The 20,875-nt window shown below is 36.4% G+C and overlaps 1 protein-coding gene across 5 annotated transcripts in view; it reads right to left on the bottom strand.

Moving 5' to 3' along the window:
* The window catches only part of NSD3 (nuclear receptor binding SET domain protein 3), a 119,899-nt gene that overhangs the window by 31,175 nt on the left and 67,849 nt on the right, over positions 1-20,875 (bottom strand). For 4 of the 5 annotated variants that reach the window (XM_027600356.2, XM_027600355.2, XM_027600357.2 and 1 more), the window contains exons 7-12: positions 19,325-19,451; positions 15,506-15,606; positions 13,336-13,381; positions 10,246-10,376; positions 9,740-9,868; positions 8,484-8,610 (exon numbers count right to left, since the gene is read on the bottom strand). In XM_027600356.2, the coding sequence (XP_027456157.1) occupies positions 8,484-8,610; positions 9,740-9,868; positions 10,246-10,376; positions 13,336-13,381; positions 15,506-15,606; positions 19,325-19,451 (661 nt within the window). Of the gene's footprint in view, positions 1-8,483; positions 8,611-9,739; positions 9,869-10,245; positions 10,377-11,131; positions 12,408-13,335; positions 13,382-15,505; positions 15,607-19,324; positions 19,452-20,875 lie in introns of those variants that run through there. The other variant, XM_027600359.2, reaches the window with a different exon arrangement.

The raw sequence follows: 20,875 nt of genomic DNA, 5'->3' as shown, positions 1-20,875 counted from the left end.
CTGGAGTAAAATTCAGTGATTCATCACTTATCTACAACACCCAGTGCTCATTACAAAAAGTGTCCTTTTTAATACCCATCACCCATCTAGCCTATCCCCCACCCACCTCTCTCCATCACCCAGCAGTTTGTTCTCTATAGTTAAGAGTCACTTGCGGCTTGTTTCCCTCTCTCCTTCTTTGCCCCCTTCCCATATATTCATCTGTTTTCTTACTTAAATTCCACATATGAGTGAGATCATATGGTATTTGTCTTTCTCTGACTTATTTCCCTTAGCATAATACACTCTAGCTCCATCCACATCATTGCAAATGGCAAGATTTCATTCTTGATGGCTGAATAATATTCCATTACACACACACACACACACACACACACACACACACACACACACACTCTCTCTCACTCTCTCTCTCTCTCTCTCTCTACAGCCCCCCCACCCCCATCTGCTTTATCCATTCATCAGTTGATGGACATCTGGGCTCTCTCCATAGTTTGGCTATTGTTGAAAATGCTGCTACAAACATCAGGGTGCACATATCCCTTCAAATCCGTATTTTTTTATCCTCTGGGTAAATACCTAATAGTGCAATTGCTGGTTCATAGGGTAGTTCTGTTCTTAACTTTCTGAGGAAACACCAAACTGTTCTCCAGAGTGGCTGCACCAGTTTGCATCCTACCAAGAGGGTTACCCTTTCTCTGCAACCTTGCCAACACCTGTTGTGTCTTGTGTTGTTAATTTTAGCCATTCTGACAGGTGTGAGGTGGTATCTCATCATGGTTTTGATTTGTATTTCCCTGATGATGAGTGATGTTGAGCATCTTTTCATGTGTCTGTTAGCCATCTGGATGTGTTCTTTGGAAAAGTGTCTATTCATGTCTTCTGCCCATTCATCAACTGGATTATTTGTTTTGGGTGTGAGTTGGTAAGTTCTTTATAGATTTTGGATACTAACCTTCTATCAGATATGTAATTTGCAAATATCTTCTCCCATTCTGTAGGCTGCCTTTTAGTTTTGCTGATTGTTTCCTTCGCTTTGCACAAGACTTTTATCTTGATTAAGTTCCAATAGCTCATTTTTGTTTTTGTTTCCCTTGCCTCCAGCAACATGTCCAATAAGAATTTGCTTAGGCTGTGTTCAAAGAGGTTTCTTCCAGTGTTCTCCTCTAGGATTTTGATGGTTTCCTGTCTCACATTTAGGTCTTTCATCCATTTTGAATTTATTTTTGTGTATCGTGTATGAAAGAGGTCCAGTTTCATTCTTCTGCATGTGGCTGTCCAGTTTTCCCAACACCATTTGAAGAGACTTTTTTCTATTGGATATTCTTTCCTGCTTTGTTGAAGATTAGTTGACCATTAGTTGTGGGTCCATTTCCAGGTTCTCTATTCTGCTCCACTGATCTATGTGTCTCTTTTTGTGCCAGTACCATACTGTTCTGATGACCACAGCTTTGTAATAGAGCTTGAAGTCCAGAATCGTGATGCCTCCAGTTTTCTTTTTCTTTTTCAGGATTGCTTTAGCTACCTGGGGTCTTTTGTGGTTCCGTACAAATTTTAGGATTGTTTGTTCTAGCTCTGTGAAAAATGCTGGTGGTATTTTGATAGGGACTGCATTAAATGTGTAGATTGCTTTGGGTAGTACAGAAATTTTAACAGTGTGTGTTCTTCTAATCCATGAGCATGGAATGCTTAAAAGGTTATTTAATAAATTTGGCTAGAATAATTGATCATCAATTTGGAGATAAGGCACTAAAAACAATTTAGATCTTCAGTTCTCACTCTATAATAAAATCAATCCATAGAAAACCCAGAACAGAATTTTTCAACATATGAGAGTGGGAAGGTCTTCCCAACCAAGAATACATAAAAGAAATTACCAAAGACAAAACAGATTCCATTAGTCACAATTTCCATATGTAAAACAGACATAAAATGAAATCTCATAATCCTAATGCAAAACACAGAAAATTACAGCTACACATCTTATTCAAATTGTAGTAAATCAAGAACAAAGAGAAAATATTAATATTATCCACAGAAAAGACAATGACCTTCAAAGAAGCAACAGTAAGACTGAGAGCTGACAGCAAAGGAAAAATGGAAGTCAGAAAACAATGGGATGTTATCTCCAAAGGGCTGAAAGGGCTGTTACTAAGTCAGCATCTATATCCAGTGAAAGCATTCTTTTAAGAATGAAGTGAAATTAATATACATTGAGGAGGATTAAAAAACCCAAAAGTTGTTTTTTTGAAAAAGAGTAATAAAACTGATATCTCTGGCAAGAGCAACTAATAAAGGGAGAAAAGGCACCAATATTAACAATACAAGAAATGGTACATCACTACAAATCTTACAACTATTAAAAAAATAAAAGGGTATCACTACATTTTTGCCAATAAATGAAAATTTACATGAATGGATAGATTCTTAGAAATGCATAATTACCAACACACACAAAAATAAGCAGAAAATATGAATAGTTCTATAAATTCTTTTAAAAATTGAAACTATAATTAAAAGCCTTCCTACAAAGAAAACTTTAAGCTCAGAAGGTTCTACAATCTGTCAAACATTTAAAGCTAGGATTAATGTCAATTAGAATACAATAGGTAAAAAAGAAGGAACAGGGCAGATGTGGAAAAATATATGCCACAAAGATGACAAAGGATTATGTTTTGTTACAAAAAGAGTTCACATATGGAGAAAATATATGCAACACATAAGCAAAGGTAACTCAACAAGATTCATACAGAACTACTATTTAATACAGAAACAAAACAGCCTAATATAAAAGTGGGCAGGAGAACCTCACTGGCTCAGACAGTAAGTAGAGAATATGACTCTTGATCTTGGGGTGATGAGTTCAAGCCCCACATTGAGCCAGAGGGCTGACTTAAAAATGACCAGCTGACCGAATGAATAAATAAATAAAGTGGGCAGAATATGAAGAGGCAGTTTACAGAAAGCAGAAAGACAGCCAATAAACATATGGAAAAAAACCCTCAACTTCCCTAGTAATCAGATAAATGATAATTAAATCCAAGTAACGTTTTAAAATTCATCAAATAAGAAAAAAGAGTTTGATGATACAAACTGTTGAACAGGTACTCTGATATATTGCTAGTAGGAGTTCAGGTTGGAAGGAACTACCTTAGAAGGCTACATGGCAGTATCCATTAATTGTACATTCACTTTCTGTGACCTAGAAATTCTGCTTTTGCTGTCTACGTTGGGAAGACTTGTACATGTAAAAGGATATTGAATGAAGCACTGTTTGTAACTGCAAAGAATTGAAAGCAACTCAAATGTCCTTCAATAGGAGAATAGTTAAATAAACTGTAATATATGCATACTATGGAGCACTATGTAGCAATTAAATAGAATGTATTTGTATTGACATAAAAAGAGCTCCAAGATAGTGATAAAAGCAAGCTGCAGAACAATTAATACATTTTTGTTACAATACACAAAAAATGTTACATACATACGTGTGTTTGTGTGTGTACACACACACCTGCTTGAACTATAATTATATTTTCATAAGACTGTATATATATATACTATTTGTGTAATTAGAAATAAATTTAAAATAATAACAAATGCAAAGAACATCTTTACCAGCACAATACACAAATGGATAAAACATGAACAGATCATTCACTAGAGACTCAACAAAGATACAGAAAAAAATGTTTAGTTGTAAACAAAGAACTGCAAATTATAACAACATTTTTGTTATTTGTTTTGTTATTCTTTGAAGGTAATTGCCTTTTCTGTGGGTAATTTTCTGCCTCTTTTATTAGGATAGGAATTTTCATTGTGTGTCCATTTTACATACAGAATTTTAAGTGATTATTTACTGGCTATTTGGATATCATCTTTTGGAAAGTATTCAAGTCTTTTGCCCATTTTTCTTATAATGCTATAAAAAAATGGAAGTTTTTTTTAATGGAATAGTTTTCTGTTTTGATTTTTTACAGAAAGTTAAATGTTATTTTAAATTATTTTATATTAAAGTACCTGACCTTTACAAATTGGCTGAATTATAAATATTCTTTAAAATTAGTACTTAATTCTTTAAAATTCATACTTACGATTGTGATGTTCAAATGTGTATTTTTTAAACTGGCTTTGTTGTAAATAGAGTAGGGGTTTTTTTGTTGTCTTGTTACAAATATATAATTTCAAATTATATATTAACATGTATGTAGATAGGAAAGCGATAGTACTGTTTTAAAAATAACTTTTAGAAATTTAAAAAATTAAAAGAAATTATTTTAAAGGTTAAGAGGTTTGCCTTTACAGCTTTGCCAAAATGCATAAATTGCCCTGTGTAAGAAAAAGAAAAAAAGGCCTTCACTTGCATAATGATCAAAATAGGCCTAATATAAATGAAAATTGTGATAACCAGTGACACTGTTATACTAATAGCTGAACTATCAAACTCCTTTAAGACTTAAGTTTAGAGCCCTAGGACATGAGTACTTTTTTTTTTTTTTAAAGATTTATTTATTTGAGAGAGAGAGCATGAGAGAGAGCATGAGAGGGAAGAGGGTCAGAGGGAGAAGCAGACTCCCTGCTGAGCAGGGAGCCCGATGCGGGACTCGATCCCGGGACTCCAGGATCATGACCTGAGCCGAAGGCAGTTGCTTAACCAACTGAGCCACCCAGGCGCCCAGACATGAGTACTTCTAATATCCTCCCTTCTCAGTAGGACATGGTCTTCATTTATAATAATTAATAAGTAACCTTGATTGTTATACATTTTATTCACAAGGTCAAATGAAAGTGCTTTCTTTCTAGAAATCACATTTGTCTTAAACGATAATAAGTGATAGTATAAGAACTTCTTAGGCATGTATCCTATAATACTTTCTACATACAAAGTATCTGCCTTTGATAAACAGAAGAAAACTTTCTAAATGACCTTAAACAATGGTTTGAAATTTTTACTCCTAATCTGTTGGAAGGGTAACAGATTAGTAACAAAGTAATTTTCATGTAATAATAAAAGCAATTTTTTAAAGATTTTATTTTTTTGAGAGAGACACAGAGAGAGAGAGAGAGAGAGAGAGAGAGAGAGAGAGAGAGAGAGAGAGAGAGAGAGTGTGTGTGTGTGTGTGTGTGTGTGTGTGTGTGTGTGTGTGTGTGTGTATGAGCAGGGGGAGGGGCAGAGGGGGAGGGAAAGGGAAAGAATCTCAAGCTGACTTCCCACTGAGTGTGGAGCCTGACATGGAGCTCAATCCCATGACCCCGAGATCATGACCTGAGCCAAAACCAAGAGTGGGACGCTCAACCAACTGAGCCACCCAAGTGTCCCCAAAAGCAATTTTTTAAAAAATTAAAAAATAATTGTGTTTTAAACTGTGGTTAAAAATACATAATATAAAATTTACCATTTTAACCATTTCTGAATGTACAGTTCAGAATGTGAATTAAATACTCATTATTTTGCAACCATCACCACTATCCCGTTTTTCATCATCCCATCCTGAAATTCTATACCCATTTAAATAATAACTCCCCATTCCTCTCTGGTAAAAACCAATAAAAAACAAAACAAAACAACAACAACCAAAAACCACCTTGGTAAAAACTGCTCTATTTTCTGTCTCTATAAATTTGACTACTCTAGGTAATTCATATAAGTGGAATCAAATAATATTTGTCCTTTGTGACCACTGTATTCTGTTCACAATCATGTCCTCAAGGCTCATCCATGTTATAGCATGCATTAGAATTTCATTTTTTAGGGGCGCCTGGGTGGCTCAGTTGGTTAAGTGACTACCTTCAGCTCAGGTCATGATCCTGGAGTCCCGGGATCAAGTCCCGCATCGGGCTCCCTGCTCAGCAGGGAGTCTGCTTCTCCCTCTGACCATCCCCCTTCTCATGTGCTCTCTCTCTCAAATAAATAAATAAAGTCTTAAAAAAAAAGAATTTCATTTTTTAAATTTCATTTTAAAAAAACATTCTACCGCATGTACACACATTTTATTTATCCATTCATTCATCAGTGGACACTTGGATCATTTCCACCTTTTGGCTATTGTGGATAATGGTGCAATCAACATAGGTGCACAAATATCTGTTTGAGTCTCTGCTTTTGGTTCTTTTGGGTATATACCCAGAAGTAGAATTGCTGGATCATACAGTAATTCCATGTTTGATTTTTTGAGGAACTGCCTTACTATTTTCCACTGAGGTTGTATCATGTTACATTCCTGCTGACAGAACACAAAGGTTCCAATTTCTCCATATCCTGACCAAGATTTTTTTTTAAATAATAGCCATTGTAGTGAGTATGGAGTGGCATCTCATGTGATTTTAATTTGCATTTCCCTGATTACTAATGGTGTTGAACATTTTTCATGTGCTTATTGACCCATTTATAGATCTTCTTTGGAGAAATGTCTATCCAAGTCCTTTGCCCAGGTGGGTTGTTTGGTTTTTTGTTGTTGAGTTGTAGTTCCTTATACATTCTGGATATTAATCCCTTTTCAGACATGGGATTTGCTAATACTTTTCCCATTTTGTGGGCTGTTTTTTCAGTCTGTTAATGGTGTACCAGGTTTTTAATTTTTATAAAGCCCAATTTGTTTATTTTTTCTTTTGTTGCCCATGCCTTTGGTGTTGTATCTAGGAAATCAATGTAAAATCCAATGTCATGAAGCTTTTCCCTTATGTTTTCTTCTAAGATTTTTAATTCTAGCTCTTATGTTTTGGTCTTTGGTCTTTCAAATGGTTGAATTAATTTTTGTGTACTGTTGTTAGGTAAAGGTTCAACTTCATTCTTTTGCATGTGGATATCCAGTTTTCCCAGCACCATTTGTTGAAAAGACTGTCCTTTCCCATTGAATAGTCTTTGCACCCTTGTCAAAAAATCATTTGACCAAATGTGTGAATGTTTATTTCTGGGCTCCCTATTCTATTCCGTTGGTTATACTTCTGTCTTCATGCCAGTACCATATTGTTTTAATTACTGTAGCTTTGTAGTCAATTCTTATTTTTCATATTTAAAAAATATATTATTTTTGCTTTGTAGCAAATTTTTAAATCAGGAAGTAAGTCTTCCAACTTTGCTCTACTTAATTCTTTTTAAAGCAAATTTCTCTTTTAGTTTTTCTAATAGATGTGTGCCAAATTAGATTATATCTAGACTTTGTTGGCAGAATTCTACTCTGCTGAGTTCTAGAGTTAGGAGAAAAGCCCTCAGAGTATTCTAATACCATGAAACATGGTCCTTCCTATCAGTAGTTTATTTTTTTTTTAAGAGTTTACTTATTTGACAGAGAGAGACACAGCGAGAGAGGAAACACAAGCAGGGGAAGGGGGAGTGGGAGAGGGAGGAGCAGGCTTCCCGCTGAGCAGGGAGCCCGATGTGGGGCTCGAACCCAGGACCCTGGGATCATGACCCGAGCTGAAGGCAGATGCTTAACGATTGAGCCACCCAGGCGCCCCTCTATCAGTAGTTTGTATCAGAGATTGCAACGTAAGTGCTTAAGGGGCCAGGCAGATTACATAAATGCCTAGAGTGATAGGATTTTAGAAAAGGAAACGGTAGGGAATGTGGGGAACCAGGAATACGTGCCTGTTCCATGTTCACACATTGAAAACACATTTTGAAGGCCAAATAAAACAATGTGCAGATAATCTGACCTTGAGACTGCCAGTTGGCAAACTGTTCAAAAATTTTACTGCAGAGTCTAAATGTGATAAATAATATTTTATATAGGGGAATATACAAGTTATATGTTCAAAACAGCTTTTATAGCTTAATTTTTACATGTGTATGTATGTATCTGTTTCATATGACGATGAAATACAATCTTCACCCTACTTAGTCAAGGTGGTAGAAGGCAACAGTAAAGAGTAAGGACTCTAGGGTTAAGCTACTTCCTGGATTTAAATCCCAGTTTCATTATATGTTGTCTTTTGACTTTGGGTAAAGTGTTCAACTTTCTTTGTCTGCAAATTGTTTTGATCAGTAGTAGTCTATACGAGGCAGGGGGGATAAGAAAAAAATGGTGAATCCAAAACCTCCAATGTCTAAAAAACAATTTCCAGTAGCTGCACCTTTCTAATAAAAATATAATCATCATGGTTATAGTTCGTGATTGATGCTTATTCCAGTCTATTAAAGTCAAGGGACTTTTTATTTAACACAAAATTCTCAAACCCATCTAAAAAATAATTCAATCTACACATTTTGCATAGTTGTTTCGATAAAACACAAATCCATCTCAATGATTTCATAGATTTTACAGAAAAAGCACCGGTAGGAGGAAATTTGACAATAATATTGCTAACTACTCTTTTGATCTTAGGAATCCCAATCCCTGAATGGTCTTAATTTGTTGAAATATCTATGGGTGTGGAGGATGAGAGCTACATAAAAGTGGTAAGAGAATTGGATGTCATGGGGGCTGGCACGGCACATTCCTCCCTACCTGTCTTTTCATATCTATCAAACTAAGTAAACTTACCGGTTTTACATTCCACGCAGATGAACTTTCCATCGGAGAGTGATGCCAATCCCAGGCACTCCAGGTGAAAGTGTTTGCAGCACTCTCCCTCACAAGGAATCAGAGAGTCACCAGAGCTTTCACAGATCTGTAACGTGGCAAAAAACAGTAGTTCTAAAACTTTAGCAGGCATCAGAATCACTTGGAGGGCCTGTTAAGACACAGATTACTGGATTCCTCTTCCACGGTTGCTGATTCAGCAGGCCTGTGGTGGGGTCCAAGAATTTGCATTTCTAACCAGTATCCTGACAATGCTGATGCTGCTGGTCCTTGGTCCTCACTTTAAGAATCACTGAAGTTAATTTTTTATTTTTATTTTTTGAAAGTTTTAATTTTAATTCCAGTTAGTTAACACAGTGCTGTATGGGGCGCCTGGGTGGCTCAGTCGTTAAGCATCTGCCTTCGGCTCAGGTCATGATCTCAGGGTCCTGGGATCGAGCCCCACATCGGGCTCCTTGCTCTGCAGGGAGGCCTGCTTCTCCCTCTTCCACTCCCCCTGCTTGTGTTCCCTCTCTCACTCTGTCTCTCTCTGTTAAATAAATAAAATCTTTAAAAAAAAAACAAACACAGTGCTGTATGAGTTTCAGGCATATAATACAGTGATTCAACAATTCCATATATCACCTGGTGCTCATCATGACAAAAATAATAAAAATATAAGAAGACTCCTATATTTAATACATTAAGAAAAAAAAAAGAAAAAAAGAACCACTGAACTAGATAACTATTTCAATATGGTATAAAGTTTAATAGGCATACTTGACCTTCCATGATTCCTTCTTTGGAATTTGCAATACTTTAACTTTTCTTCACAGGGCAAAACAGTATTTTTCAAAAAGGGTAAATACACATTAAAAAAGGCAATACCAACTTAAATTTAAGAAAATGTTTTTTGAAATAAATCATCTGCCATTTACTTTTTTCATAAGTAAGCTCTAGGCCCAACATGGGTCTTGAACTCACAACCCAAAGGATCAAGAGTTGCATGCTCTACTGACTGAGCCAGGCAGGTGCCCCCCATTTACTTCTAACTAATAACTGAGTATCAAAATGAAGATGGGCACTTGCATGTGCAGAAGAGAGCCAGAAAAGGCTTTAGGACCTATAGCTTTAAAGTAATATAATTTAGAAAGATACTACTCTGTCCAGCAGGAGGTTAACTATATTATTGGCAGAATATTACAGCAATTATTTCAAGCTATACGTCGCTTGCCTACCTGACACACAGTGTCCTTCTTACTGACTCCAACGCCTCTTCTTGACAAACTTGAATCCACGGACTGCACATCAGAAACATCTACATCTGCAGTAGCGGAAGGGCTATCTACTTGCTTTCCAAAGCCTACCTACATGGAAAACATAGCACTTTTTAAGAAAAATAAAACAAAAATTTCCTCCAAGTGAGGAGCTATGAAAATCCTAGCAAGATATGCTCAAATAAACCTTGATACCTCTTTTTTCTTTCTTTGTAAAAACCTGTGGGTACCATATGCCTGATGTTTTGAGAAAAAAATGTAGTTAAAATTTACAACACAGAAACTATGTTTCTGTTACATAAGAGATCAGCAAATTAAGACATTTGTAAATTACAAAATAACCAAAATGATTTGTTCACTGAGTATTTAAAAAATTCCCCAATCTCCCCAAATAAGTCAGCCAAAGCATTTTGTTCATCTTGCAAAGCAAAAGAGAGCAATGTGCCCCAAGCCTTGAACATATTTACCTGCAGGTCACTCAGTCCTCTAGAATCGGAGTCAGATGTGTCTCTGTATGCTGAGCTAGTCATTTCTACATCAGTTGAGGCGCGACTCCTTTTCTTTAGAGGTTTACAGGAATCTGAAATCTCGCTGGCACCTTAATACAACATACTGAAATTAATCCTAAAATAGTGCTTAAGGTTTGTTTTCATTTTTTTTTTGTGGGAGATTATTTCTTTCCCCAAACTCATCTGTAGTGTGAAAAAAGCACAGCTCTCTTTGTAACACTGAAGTCACGAGTCAAAACTTCAGAAGCTTCTGACCTTCCTAATAGTGAGTGATTTAATTTACAACCGCTCTATTAAAACATTTAATTCAGTGCTCCTGCTCTAAAGCTATTTTCAGTCAACAGAGCCCAAGTTCCAACCTAAAAACCAATTCTATCAAAACTACAGGATAGTCGATTGATTTGGAGCAATCCAAAGAACCATTCAATTTGGAGGGGGAAGACATAAAACCCAACACACTGTGTAGCTTACAAATATGGTCGCAGAGACATCTCCATCTTGTTTTTATTAGGGATGTGACAAATCTTTGATTTGTATTCGATTCGTACACGGATAGTGCCATTTTCCCCCGAATTTTGCAATTCAGTTGATTATTGCCCCCCGAATAAATTTTGGATGTTCATAATTGTTCATCTGAGACTTCCTTGGTGAAGTGGCATTTATTGTGACCATTAACAAGTGCTGCAGCACATCTACATATGTCATGCCATTTAGGAGGCACATTGCTGAGGGTTGTAACGGACAATCAATGTTCAAGTGCAGCCAAATCACGAAGAGCTGGATGAGAGGCCTCTATGTGGAATTTGTGCGGGAAGGAATATGAAAAAAAAAAAAAGGCAGAGAATAGTGTGGAATTTTTTTAAAACTGTGTGTAATACAAATCCAGCCAAAACAATAGTGCAAAAAGTTACAAAGCAACAATCTCTTGGGCTAATGCGGTATAGGCTATACAGAAACAGCCACGATGAAATGTGCAGATCAGGCACGGTGAATACCAGGGAACCAAGGAGACGGTTAATATTTCAACCCACAGTTTGTGTTTTGGATTTTTTTTCCCCCAAAATTTCCATACAACAAACAGACATCTAGATCAGCCCAGCAAGCTATGGTGGAAGTGTGCAGTCCAGAAGAGACCATGGAGAAACAAGTCTCCTGAGGCCATGAAGATCCGCAACAGGCTGAGTGAGAGTAGCACTTGGTATATAGCCATGTTCTGTGGTGGAGGATGTGGGCCTCTTTAGACTGCTCAGATTACTGGAACCTTGTTATCACATCCCATTCTACAAGTTTTTTCACTGAATGTTTCCTTACATCTATAAATGAGGGTGCCTGCCCATGTTAACGCTGATTAAAAAACACAAGTACACAAATCTATCTCCTTCATTGCTGGTGTGTGGACCCAGAACACCACCACAAAGTATTTCCTTGGCCTAAAAGATCACTGGATTAACAAGGAGTTTTAACAGAGGAACAGGAGTGCTGTACTGAGAGGCTTTCGAAGGGAAAACACAGGTACCGCCATTTCCGATGAGTTTCTGAAAATGCTAGAAAAATGACAGACTGCCAAAGACAGCTGCCATGCTGTTCTCCATGATAACGGCACTAATATTAAAAAAAATAAGAGCTTTTAATGATTGTAATGTATACAGTTTGGGCTGTTTGGCAAAACCCTGCAGATGTGCATTAATGATGCTTTATTTAAAAACAAAAAACAAAAAAACAAAAACAGTCCATGTTGAAATTGATCAGTGTAAGTTAAACGGTGGTTTTTAGGCTGGACCCATGATTTAAGCTGTACCCATCCAGCTCAGACCAAAAAAAAAAAAAAAAAAAAAAAAAAAAAAAAAAAAAAAATCATCTGAATGTTAAAGCAATTGTTCAGAGTCTTGAAGAAGAAACCAGGCAGGAAAATGCCAATAATGATGATTGGCGAAATCAAAATTGAAAACAAAGAAACTGTTTATCGAGCCGCCGACAAAGAAATCTTGCATGGAGACTCCAAGTCTGGAGTTTCTGGGATGAAATTGTACAGGAATCTCAGTCCACAGTTTCCTCAATCGCTGCGGAGACGGAGCTGTCACTGAATCTGACAGAGCCCTGCACTCCCCGGTCCGCCGACCCTGTGGAATGGTGGAAACACAACGCAATCAGGCCTCCTAATCTCGCAGCGATCGCGATGTCTTTTCTTGGAGCTCCGCCAAGCAGTGTTCCCTCCGAGAGGCTGTTCAGTTCTGCTGAGGATCTCCACGGAGACCATCGCTGCAGACTTCTCCCCGAGAATGCAGAGAGGCTGGTGTTTTTTTTTTTTTTTTTTTAAATAATGCAATTTGCCCAGAGTAAACTACAGGTATTAAATACAGTTTGAATGATCTCACCAAAAACGCACGAATCATGCTATGGAGTTTGTACTGTAGTCAAATTGCACACAGAAAATACGGATATAAGTTTAAGGTTTCTTAAACTTTGTGCATATCTCAAATAGATTTGCATAAGGTCATCTAATAATGGCCGTAAATATGCTACGAATCATTTTAATTAAAAAAAAAGATTTTACAGCACTGTCAAAATAAACGTGGCAAGATTTTTTTTCAATCAGGTTGTCTTGTCTGATTTGTCATAGTCCATGTTTGACAAACATTAATAGCTACTATTCGGTATTCAGTCGAATACCAAAAAAAATGGATTCGTCACATCCCTAGTTTATAAACCAGTGAAACCCCAGAATCTTATGGAGAAAAGTTGGAAACAGTATCAAGTCTACATGGTGTTCTCCAATTTACAAAAACAAGTAAGACTTTACACATGGAGGTACAGAATAAGATCAACTCTAACACACACACACACACACACACACACACACACACACACACACACACATACACACACACACACACACACCAGGAAATACTTCAGTTTCACATAAATTTTTGACTGAAGAGCAACAACAGTGATTTACAGAGACAAACAAAAATACATGAAGTACAAATAAGTAATTCTTAAAAATTGGTTTTAATCAAGGAAATGCAAGGCAACATTATAGTAACTCACCTTTCTGTAATCCAGTCTTCACTGTAGCCTGAGGAACTGTTTCAACCTGTTTGGACAGAAAAATATACCATTAACAAGGAATTTTTTTTTTCATTTTTAATTAACAGAGGGAAAAAAACAATACTTCCATCAATCTAAGTAATGATGAGTGATTAATGTATCTGAAATCTGAACTCCGTCCCATCTTCTGGGTAAAGTTCTCTGTCTCAAGGTCAGGGAGGGTTTAAATCCTAGCTGCCTATGCTGAATTCCAAGTGACAACACACAGCCACATGCTCTCTAGCAAAGACTTTTCCCACCATTCCCTTGGTATATGAAGAGAATAAGAATCGTTTCCTCAGTGTCCGGGAGGCAGGAGAGGGGTTGTTTCTGCAACCAGCCCCGATGTTGCTATAAACCCCTCCCGCCCCAAAGACGTTAGGATAAATTTTTACTTACTATGATACTCAGGTTAATGTAACTCACGCCACTTTAAGACCCTTCCGCGCCTGCACTCACAGCTAAGTTGCTGGGAATCAGGACCCTCTCTGTAGAGAGTGCTACAGGGCTCCATACAGCTGGAAGCTCAATACTTTTGCTGCTAGTACAAACTTAAGAAAATAAGTTTGTGATATTGCAAAAGCACTTTCTTGAGTGTCTTATGAACAGTGTCTTGATCCTACATTAGGAGAGCGAGATCAGAAGTTATTCTGCCAATGTATATGTAAAACACGTGGTAATTTGAGGCTTGAACCATTGGAATTAAAGAAAGGATGCTGTTTGGAGGAGTTCCTGTTTTAGCTATGAATTGAATTTTATGTTTCTTTAAGATGTGGTGAGATATGCATGTTGAAACACATTTTGTAAATATTTAAGGATTGTTCTAAGCTTTTTAAAAAAAAATTTTATTTTTTTTACAACAGGTAAAAAAACATACAACAGAAGCGCTTTTATAAGATACAATTAGTAATACAAATATAAAGTCTTCTAAACAATCACTGTTATTGTTCTACTACTAACTATAACACAAGTGGCATTAACAATTTGTCCCACTTTTTATACTCATTCTGCTTATTAATTTTAAACTGGTCACAGACTGAATTTGGGAACCAGCTGGAAAAATCACAACCTTGTTTTGGTAATGAATGCTATAGATTTGCAACAGCTTAGAAAGATTTTTTGGAATATAATTTCCTAAGTATGAAAGTTAATTATGGTGAATGAATGACAAATTAGTATATTATTTAAATTTTAGTTAAATATTTCTGGGAAAATTGTTTTACATGCTTGGAGATACCATAGAGCACCCACAAAATCACCTTTTAAGTTTGGAAGTTTAAATTATGAAGGAAATAATTTGAAAAGTCCACACTTCCATATTAAGTGGTTTTAAAAATATAAATCTTATTGGAACTAATACTATTCAGAATTCTTTTTTGCTTAACAGCAGCTGTCTGGGCTATAAAAAATGGATATTCCTCCACTTTAAAAAATTTGGAAACATTCTTATGGTGAGTTTAATTTCAAGGAATAATGGTTTCTAAAAATTTCTTTGAACAGGTAATTTCATATACATATTACATTGATTACACTGGTTTAATACCCTTCAGTCAAATCTCCCTTCTTTTTTTTGTTTTTACTTAATGGTGTTTCTGATAACCCAATCACAGGTGAGTGCCAATCCACTGGGAAAATAACATTCCAAAAAATCTGTGATACCAACAGAAAAACCAGATCATCTATGATTATCTGTGTCTTAAATATAACTCTCATAGTTAAATTAATTTGATTTGTTTAAAAAAATAAAAACAATACATACCAGCAGCTTAAACAAAAAATCAAAATTTAAAAGGGCAGGGGGGACTCAATGATGGTTCCAAATAAAAATCATGAAACATGAAATCACTTTGCTCATAACAGAAATTTCAAAATAAATGTGAGGAATTCTTTAAGAGTCTTGTACCACTGGCTTCCCATCTCCTGAAGCCTATTTTCTGTGAAAATGCTTGAAGCAGAATCACAGGGATGGTTATATTAGAATTAGGCACTGGAACTCACCAGGACAGAAGCATAAGATAGTCCAGAAAAAGGAAACCCAGGTTGGGGAAAGTTTCGCTTTCTTTTAAGAAATCAGATAAGCCACAACATTTACAAATACAATGTTTTAACTCTCTACATGTAGGAAGCCAACCTGCTCCTTTTTGATCTTCTTCTTTGGCACAACCTCAGTGGACTTCTCTGATTCAGAACGAGTTCTAATCGATCTTCTCTGTTGCTTCTTTTCTACTGAGCCTAAGAGATGATTTAAAGGAACAAACAAAAACTCATTTAAGGATGACTTGACATTCATGTAATTAAGATTTGACCCAATTCCCTGCTTTTCTTATCCATTACTTTGTTTTCTAATTGTAATTGTTTTGTTTTACTTTTGGTCTTTCAATTATAAATCACTGAAAATTCAATCAGTATTACATATTTTTAATTTTAACAAATGAATTAAACTAATTCTATATGTAAAATGTTTAATGGTGCTTGGTGTACCTGTATGAGTTTTTGCTGTTATATTATTAACAAAAACAGGGGAAACAGGCACAAAGATGTGGCCAGAACCAAATCATTAATTTGGATGTCAAGGGACTTGTTACGCTTTAGAAATGATGAGTTATGAAAAACTTTTTGAAACAAGTTAGCAAGGTTTTTCATGTTAAGTAGTAAAACAGAAACTAAGTAATATTTTTAAACAGTAAAATTCTTTAGAAACAAACAGAAAGACAACTCACATGGACCCCATTTTGGACAGAATAAAACTTAGAATGAGGACCACAATTGGAAAGAACACTAAGTCAGGAATGATTCATTCTGCAATCCTGAGAAGGAATGATGCCTGCAGCACAGCTGTTCTCCATCTTCTCAGCGCTAGGACCACCTACATGGTCCTTCCTACATAATAATCACCCTTCCACACCTAGCCAAGGGAGAAAGCTCTTATCAAAGCAGGCAGAAGCTACTTCAATAAAACCTTCCACATTACCTTTATATTTTGTGGTTTCATTGTTCTTGTCTATGTGTAAATGGTTTCCTTCCTTAGTTCAAAGCCAAAATAAAGAAGGATCGCATTATGCTTTTGGGAAGAAGGAGGTAGTGTGATACTAATATGCTGTGCTGATTTCTAGCAGAAAAGTCACAAATGAAGGTGTTGACTCCATCCTTCATGCTCACTCTGCTTCTTACACTGATGGAAATGTTCACTAAGACAACAGATATCCTACCCTCACAAGCACCTGAGTATCCCAGAAATCCAGACTTTAATATAATTATCAATATTCAAGTACCTATCAGCGAAGAGGAAAATGAAAATAGAACTGCTTAAAACAAACAAAATAGCTTTACTTGTTTTGATGATGAAACATGACTTCCATTAAGTACAGACGGCATTTGATCTATCTTATAGAAAATAAGGCAACAGGGCGCCTGGGTGGCTCAGTTGGTTAAGCGACTGCCTTTGGCTCAGGTCATGATCCTGGAGTCCCGGGATCGAGTCCCGCATTGGGCTCCCTGCTCAGCTGGGAGTCTGTTTCTCCCTCTGACCCTCCCCCCCTCATGTGCTCTCTCTCTCATTCTCTCTCTCAGATAAATCTTAAAAAAAAAAAAAAAAAGAAAAGAAAAGAAGGCAACACGACTTCTTATAATTGTTCTGAAAGCTACCCGAACAACACATAAAATCTACTACATTTAAAACCACTAAAAAGTACTCATTCTTGTCTTAAGAGGAGGTGAGCGTCTCTGGATTTGGAAAATAGCTTAGAAATCTAGTATAAAGGCAAATACAATTCTTCAAATCACAGAAATTAGCAGTGCCACACACTCTATGTGCCCCCTAAATTTACTAAGAAAAGGCTCAAGAATTCTAAGTAGTTAACACCAACTGAGATAATGATACAACTGGTTTCTGAAAGGAGATAGTCTTTTCTCTCACTTGTCAACTCCTGAAGTTATTTCCCCAAGAAGCAAAATGGTCATTTAAAAAGGCAAAATACGCTCATCAACCACAGCTGGTAACCAAATTTAAACCAAGGTCAAAGCTTTAGAGCACTCATTAATTTACAACCTAAATATAGCGCCTGCCTACAGAAGAAACTGAGATTTTTCCAGATATAAAGAATTAGAACCGGGGCGCCTGGGTGGCTCAGTCGTTAAACGTCTGCCTTTGGCTCAGGTCATGATCCCGGGGTCCTGGGATCGAGCCCTGCATCGGGCTCCCTGCTTGGTGGGAGGCCTGCTTCTCCCTCTCCCACTTTCCCTGCTTGTGTTCCCTCTCTCGCTGTGTCTCTGTCAAATAAATAAATAAAAACTTAAAGAAAAAAAAAAAAGAATTAGAACCTTCCACTTAAAAAAAAAATTTCATGGCAAAACTTAAATCTTACAGTGAAAAGACTACGTGAAAAGAAAACGTTCAGTAGCTGAGGGGAAGGAAAACAATAAACTCTATTAAAAATAAAAGTATACTATTTAAGATCAATCTAATATGAAGAGTTTACTTTCTCCCTGAGTAGGAGAATGTAGATATTTAAATAAAGATCCCCCATATTTAAATAAAGATCCCCCTAGGCTAAGTATCACACTTATATCAGATCAATTACAACAGTTTAATGTAAAGAAAGTAACAAAATTGATGTACCTGACTATGGAGAGCTGAGGCCAAAAGATTCTTTTAATCTTCAAAGAAGGGAACAAATGTTTTCAATTATGGCTAATTAATGCAAAATTGTTTAAGTCCATTTATTCATTTCTTTAACATCATAATTTCATTTTTTTATACAGTATTGTGAAATGATACAAGTTGCAAATCTGGTTCTGGACTTTGCTACTCTCTCCTTATTTTAATGCAGCTTCCCTTCCCAACTCAAATTTGGATAAAGGCATCATATTTTGTATGCCCCATATGCCCCATCTCCCCTGCTACACCTCTCCCTGTCTTGTAGCTCCCCTCACATTTTTTTTAAAGAAAGCTAGCCCAAGTTCTTTCCTGAACAGTGATTGCTTTTATTTTGGCCCTTATAATAATAAGAATCTTACTCAAAGTTTCCCTTACAAAAATATTTGCCCCTTCGTGCCAATCACAATTCTGCCTGAGTTACTACTGATTCAAGGCTACTACCTCAGTTCTCAAGACTTTAATCCTTCTAGAAAATTACTCGATCCCTACTTTGATATGATTCCAAAATTTTTTTAAAAAAGAACAAGGTGAAACAAACTCGCTTCTCTTAAACTAAAATTCCAAATGACCAAACCAGTTGACAATCTAACTCTTTTCTTGATGGCTGTATGAAACAGTAATACTGTTATATAAACCAAACCCACCAGACCCTCAGTTAAACTATAAGATTCTTAGTATGTCAGTCCCTTAACAAAAATTACTTTTACCATTCCAAAGGCACAACCTTACTGAATATAGGCATTTCTATTTTAAACAAGAATAATACAGTTTGATTTTCAATTCGTGGTATCTGTTAATCAGAGGACAGATTATAATAGGAGAGTTAGGCCCTAGTTCCCTACTTACTAATACCTAGTACACCTAAGAATAATAAAAAGAACATGGGCATCTGAAAATTAGTTTCTAATAAGAGATGAAAGAGGAAATGGTAAGAATGTGTTAATAGTGCTAGAAAAGTAAAGCTGCTATTTTCATGCAAAGAGAGGTAATCAAATGGTGCATTTACTCAGATGTGTAGAGATTTCATAACTATACTCTTTTAATTAGAGCGTTCTTATTACTTAAACTCCTGTAGGAAAAATAACTTACTATGAATAAAGCTCCCTAGCCCCTAAACCGTTCTTTCCTATTGAAGTAATTGCTTTTATAACTCAATTTTTTAAAATGTAATTTGATTTTGATAACTGAAAATTTCTTAGGAACACAGCTACTATGTTATAGCAAAACAGAACTATGACCTCTCAAAATACATATATACTCTACTCTATACTATACTCTTCATTCCTTACCCACCTGTAGGACCAGATGTTGCTTCAGGAGATGATATATTCGGAGTTGCCTTTTCATTTCTCTGGTTTGGTGTAGAAATTATAAGTCTGTCCTGTCCCCTGACACTTATTTCTGTTTTGTTACCAATTCCCTTTAAAATAAGACAAAATAAAAAACAGCTGATTACCAGGCAAATGGCATCATTGGCTTACAAAGACAGCTTAAGATGGTCATGATTTGCTTGAATTTTACAGTCTTTGACTGCAGTTAATTTATCATCTTTACCATTAGCAGAGCAATTTTATTAAGTCATCAGGATGTATTCTAAAATGTACGAGATTATGTGAGAAAAAAACAACTCCACATGAGGCATATCACTAAAAAAATGAAACTGTATCACCTAGTTTTCTGTCAAAACCAAAATGTTTTCTGGTCTGAATAGTCTCTCCCGTTACCTCAACACAGGAAAAGAACTTGAGTCATTCTCATTTGGTTAAGTACCCTACTACACTCATGTCTTAAAAGACAAGAATATCCTTAGATACAGAAATCTGACATTCATGATGACCCAAATGTGTACCCAATAAGCAACTTGAAGCAGATAGAAGGCAGCTACAATTATAGCTCTGTCTCATTTTAGGTATTTTTAATACAATGAAATAAAGGAGTGGTTTGTAAATATTTGTTTTTAAGGCATTCATTTTAAAAAGATCAGTTTTTGGGATGCCTGGGTGGCTCAGGTAGTTAAGTGTCCAACTCTTGATTTTGGCTCAGGTCATGATCTCAGGGTCATGAGATTGAGACCCTACCCCGCCCCCCATGCTCAGCGGGGAGTCTGCTTGAGATTTCTCTCTCACCCTCTGCCCCTGCCTGCCTGCCCCTCATGTGTGGGGGCACTCTCTCTCTAATAAATAAATCTTTTACAAAAGTTTAAATAAATAAACAAAAGACAACTTTATCTCAAATTTCATTTAAATAGCACTCTTTGGAGTGGGGTGACAAAGTTTGATTTGTATATCCAAATGCAGATAAAAACTAGCTCCAAGAATGAAGCCAATTTGCATTAAAAAAGATGCAGAGTATTCATTTGCTATGACAAGCTGTCAGCAGAACCAAGTGGAGACTGTAACTTAAGACTTTCTTTTTTTAAAGATTTTACTTATTTATTTGAGAAAGAGAATGAGAGAGAGCACGAGAAGGGGGAGGGTCAGAGGGAGAAGCAGACTCCCTGCTGACTCCCCGCTGAGCAGGGAGCCCGATGAGGGACTCTGATCCCGGGACTCCAGGATCATGACCTGAGCGAAAGGCAGTCGCTTAACCAACTGAGCCACCCAGGCGCCCTCTAACTTAAGCCTTTCCAAGTAGTTTAGTCTTACTGAAATCAGCTGAACCTACAGTCAGAAACAAACTAATAGAGAACCCTTGGACTTCTCTCTAGTAAAATGGTATCACTTGAGCACCAGCTGTCTCATGTAAGTGTTCAATCACTAAATTCTACAGCTGAAACTAGTATTACACTGTATGTTAACTACCTGGAATTTAAATAAAAACATGGAAAAATATATCACTGATGAG

Source organism: Zalophus californianus, chromosome 2 (genome assembly GCF_009762305.2).
Source record: "Zalophus californianus isolate mZalCal1 chromosome 2, mZalCal1.pri.v2, whole genome shotgun sequence".
Taxonomy (NCBI): domain Eukaryota; kingdom Metazoa; phylum Chordata; class Mammalia; order Carnivora; family Otariidae; genus Zalophus; species Zalophus californianus.
Note: the sequence above shows the minus strand (reverse complement) of the source record. Positions and strands in the feature narration are given on the sequence as shown.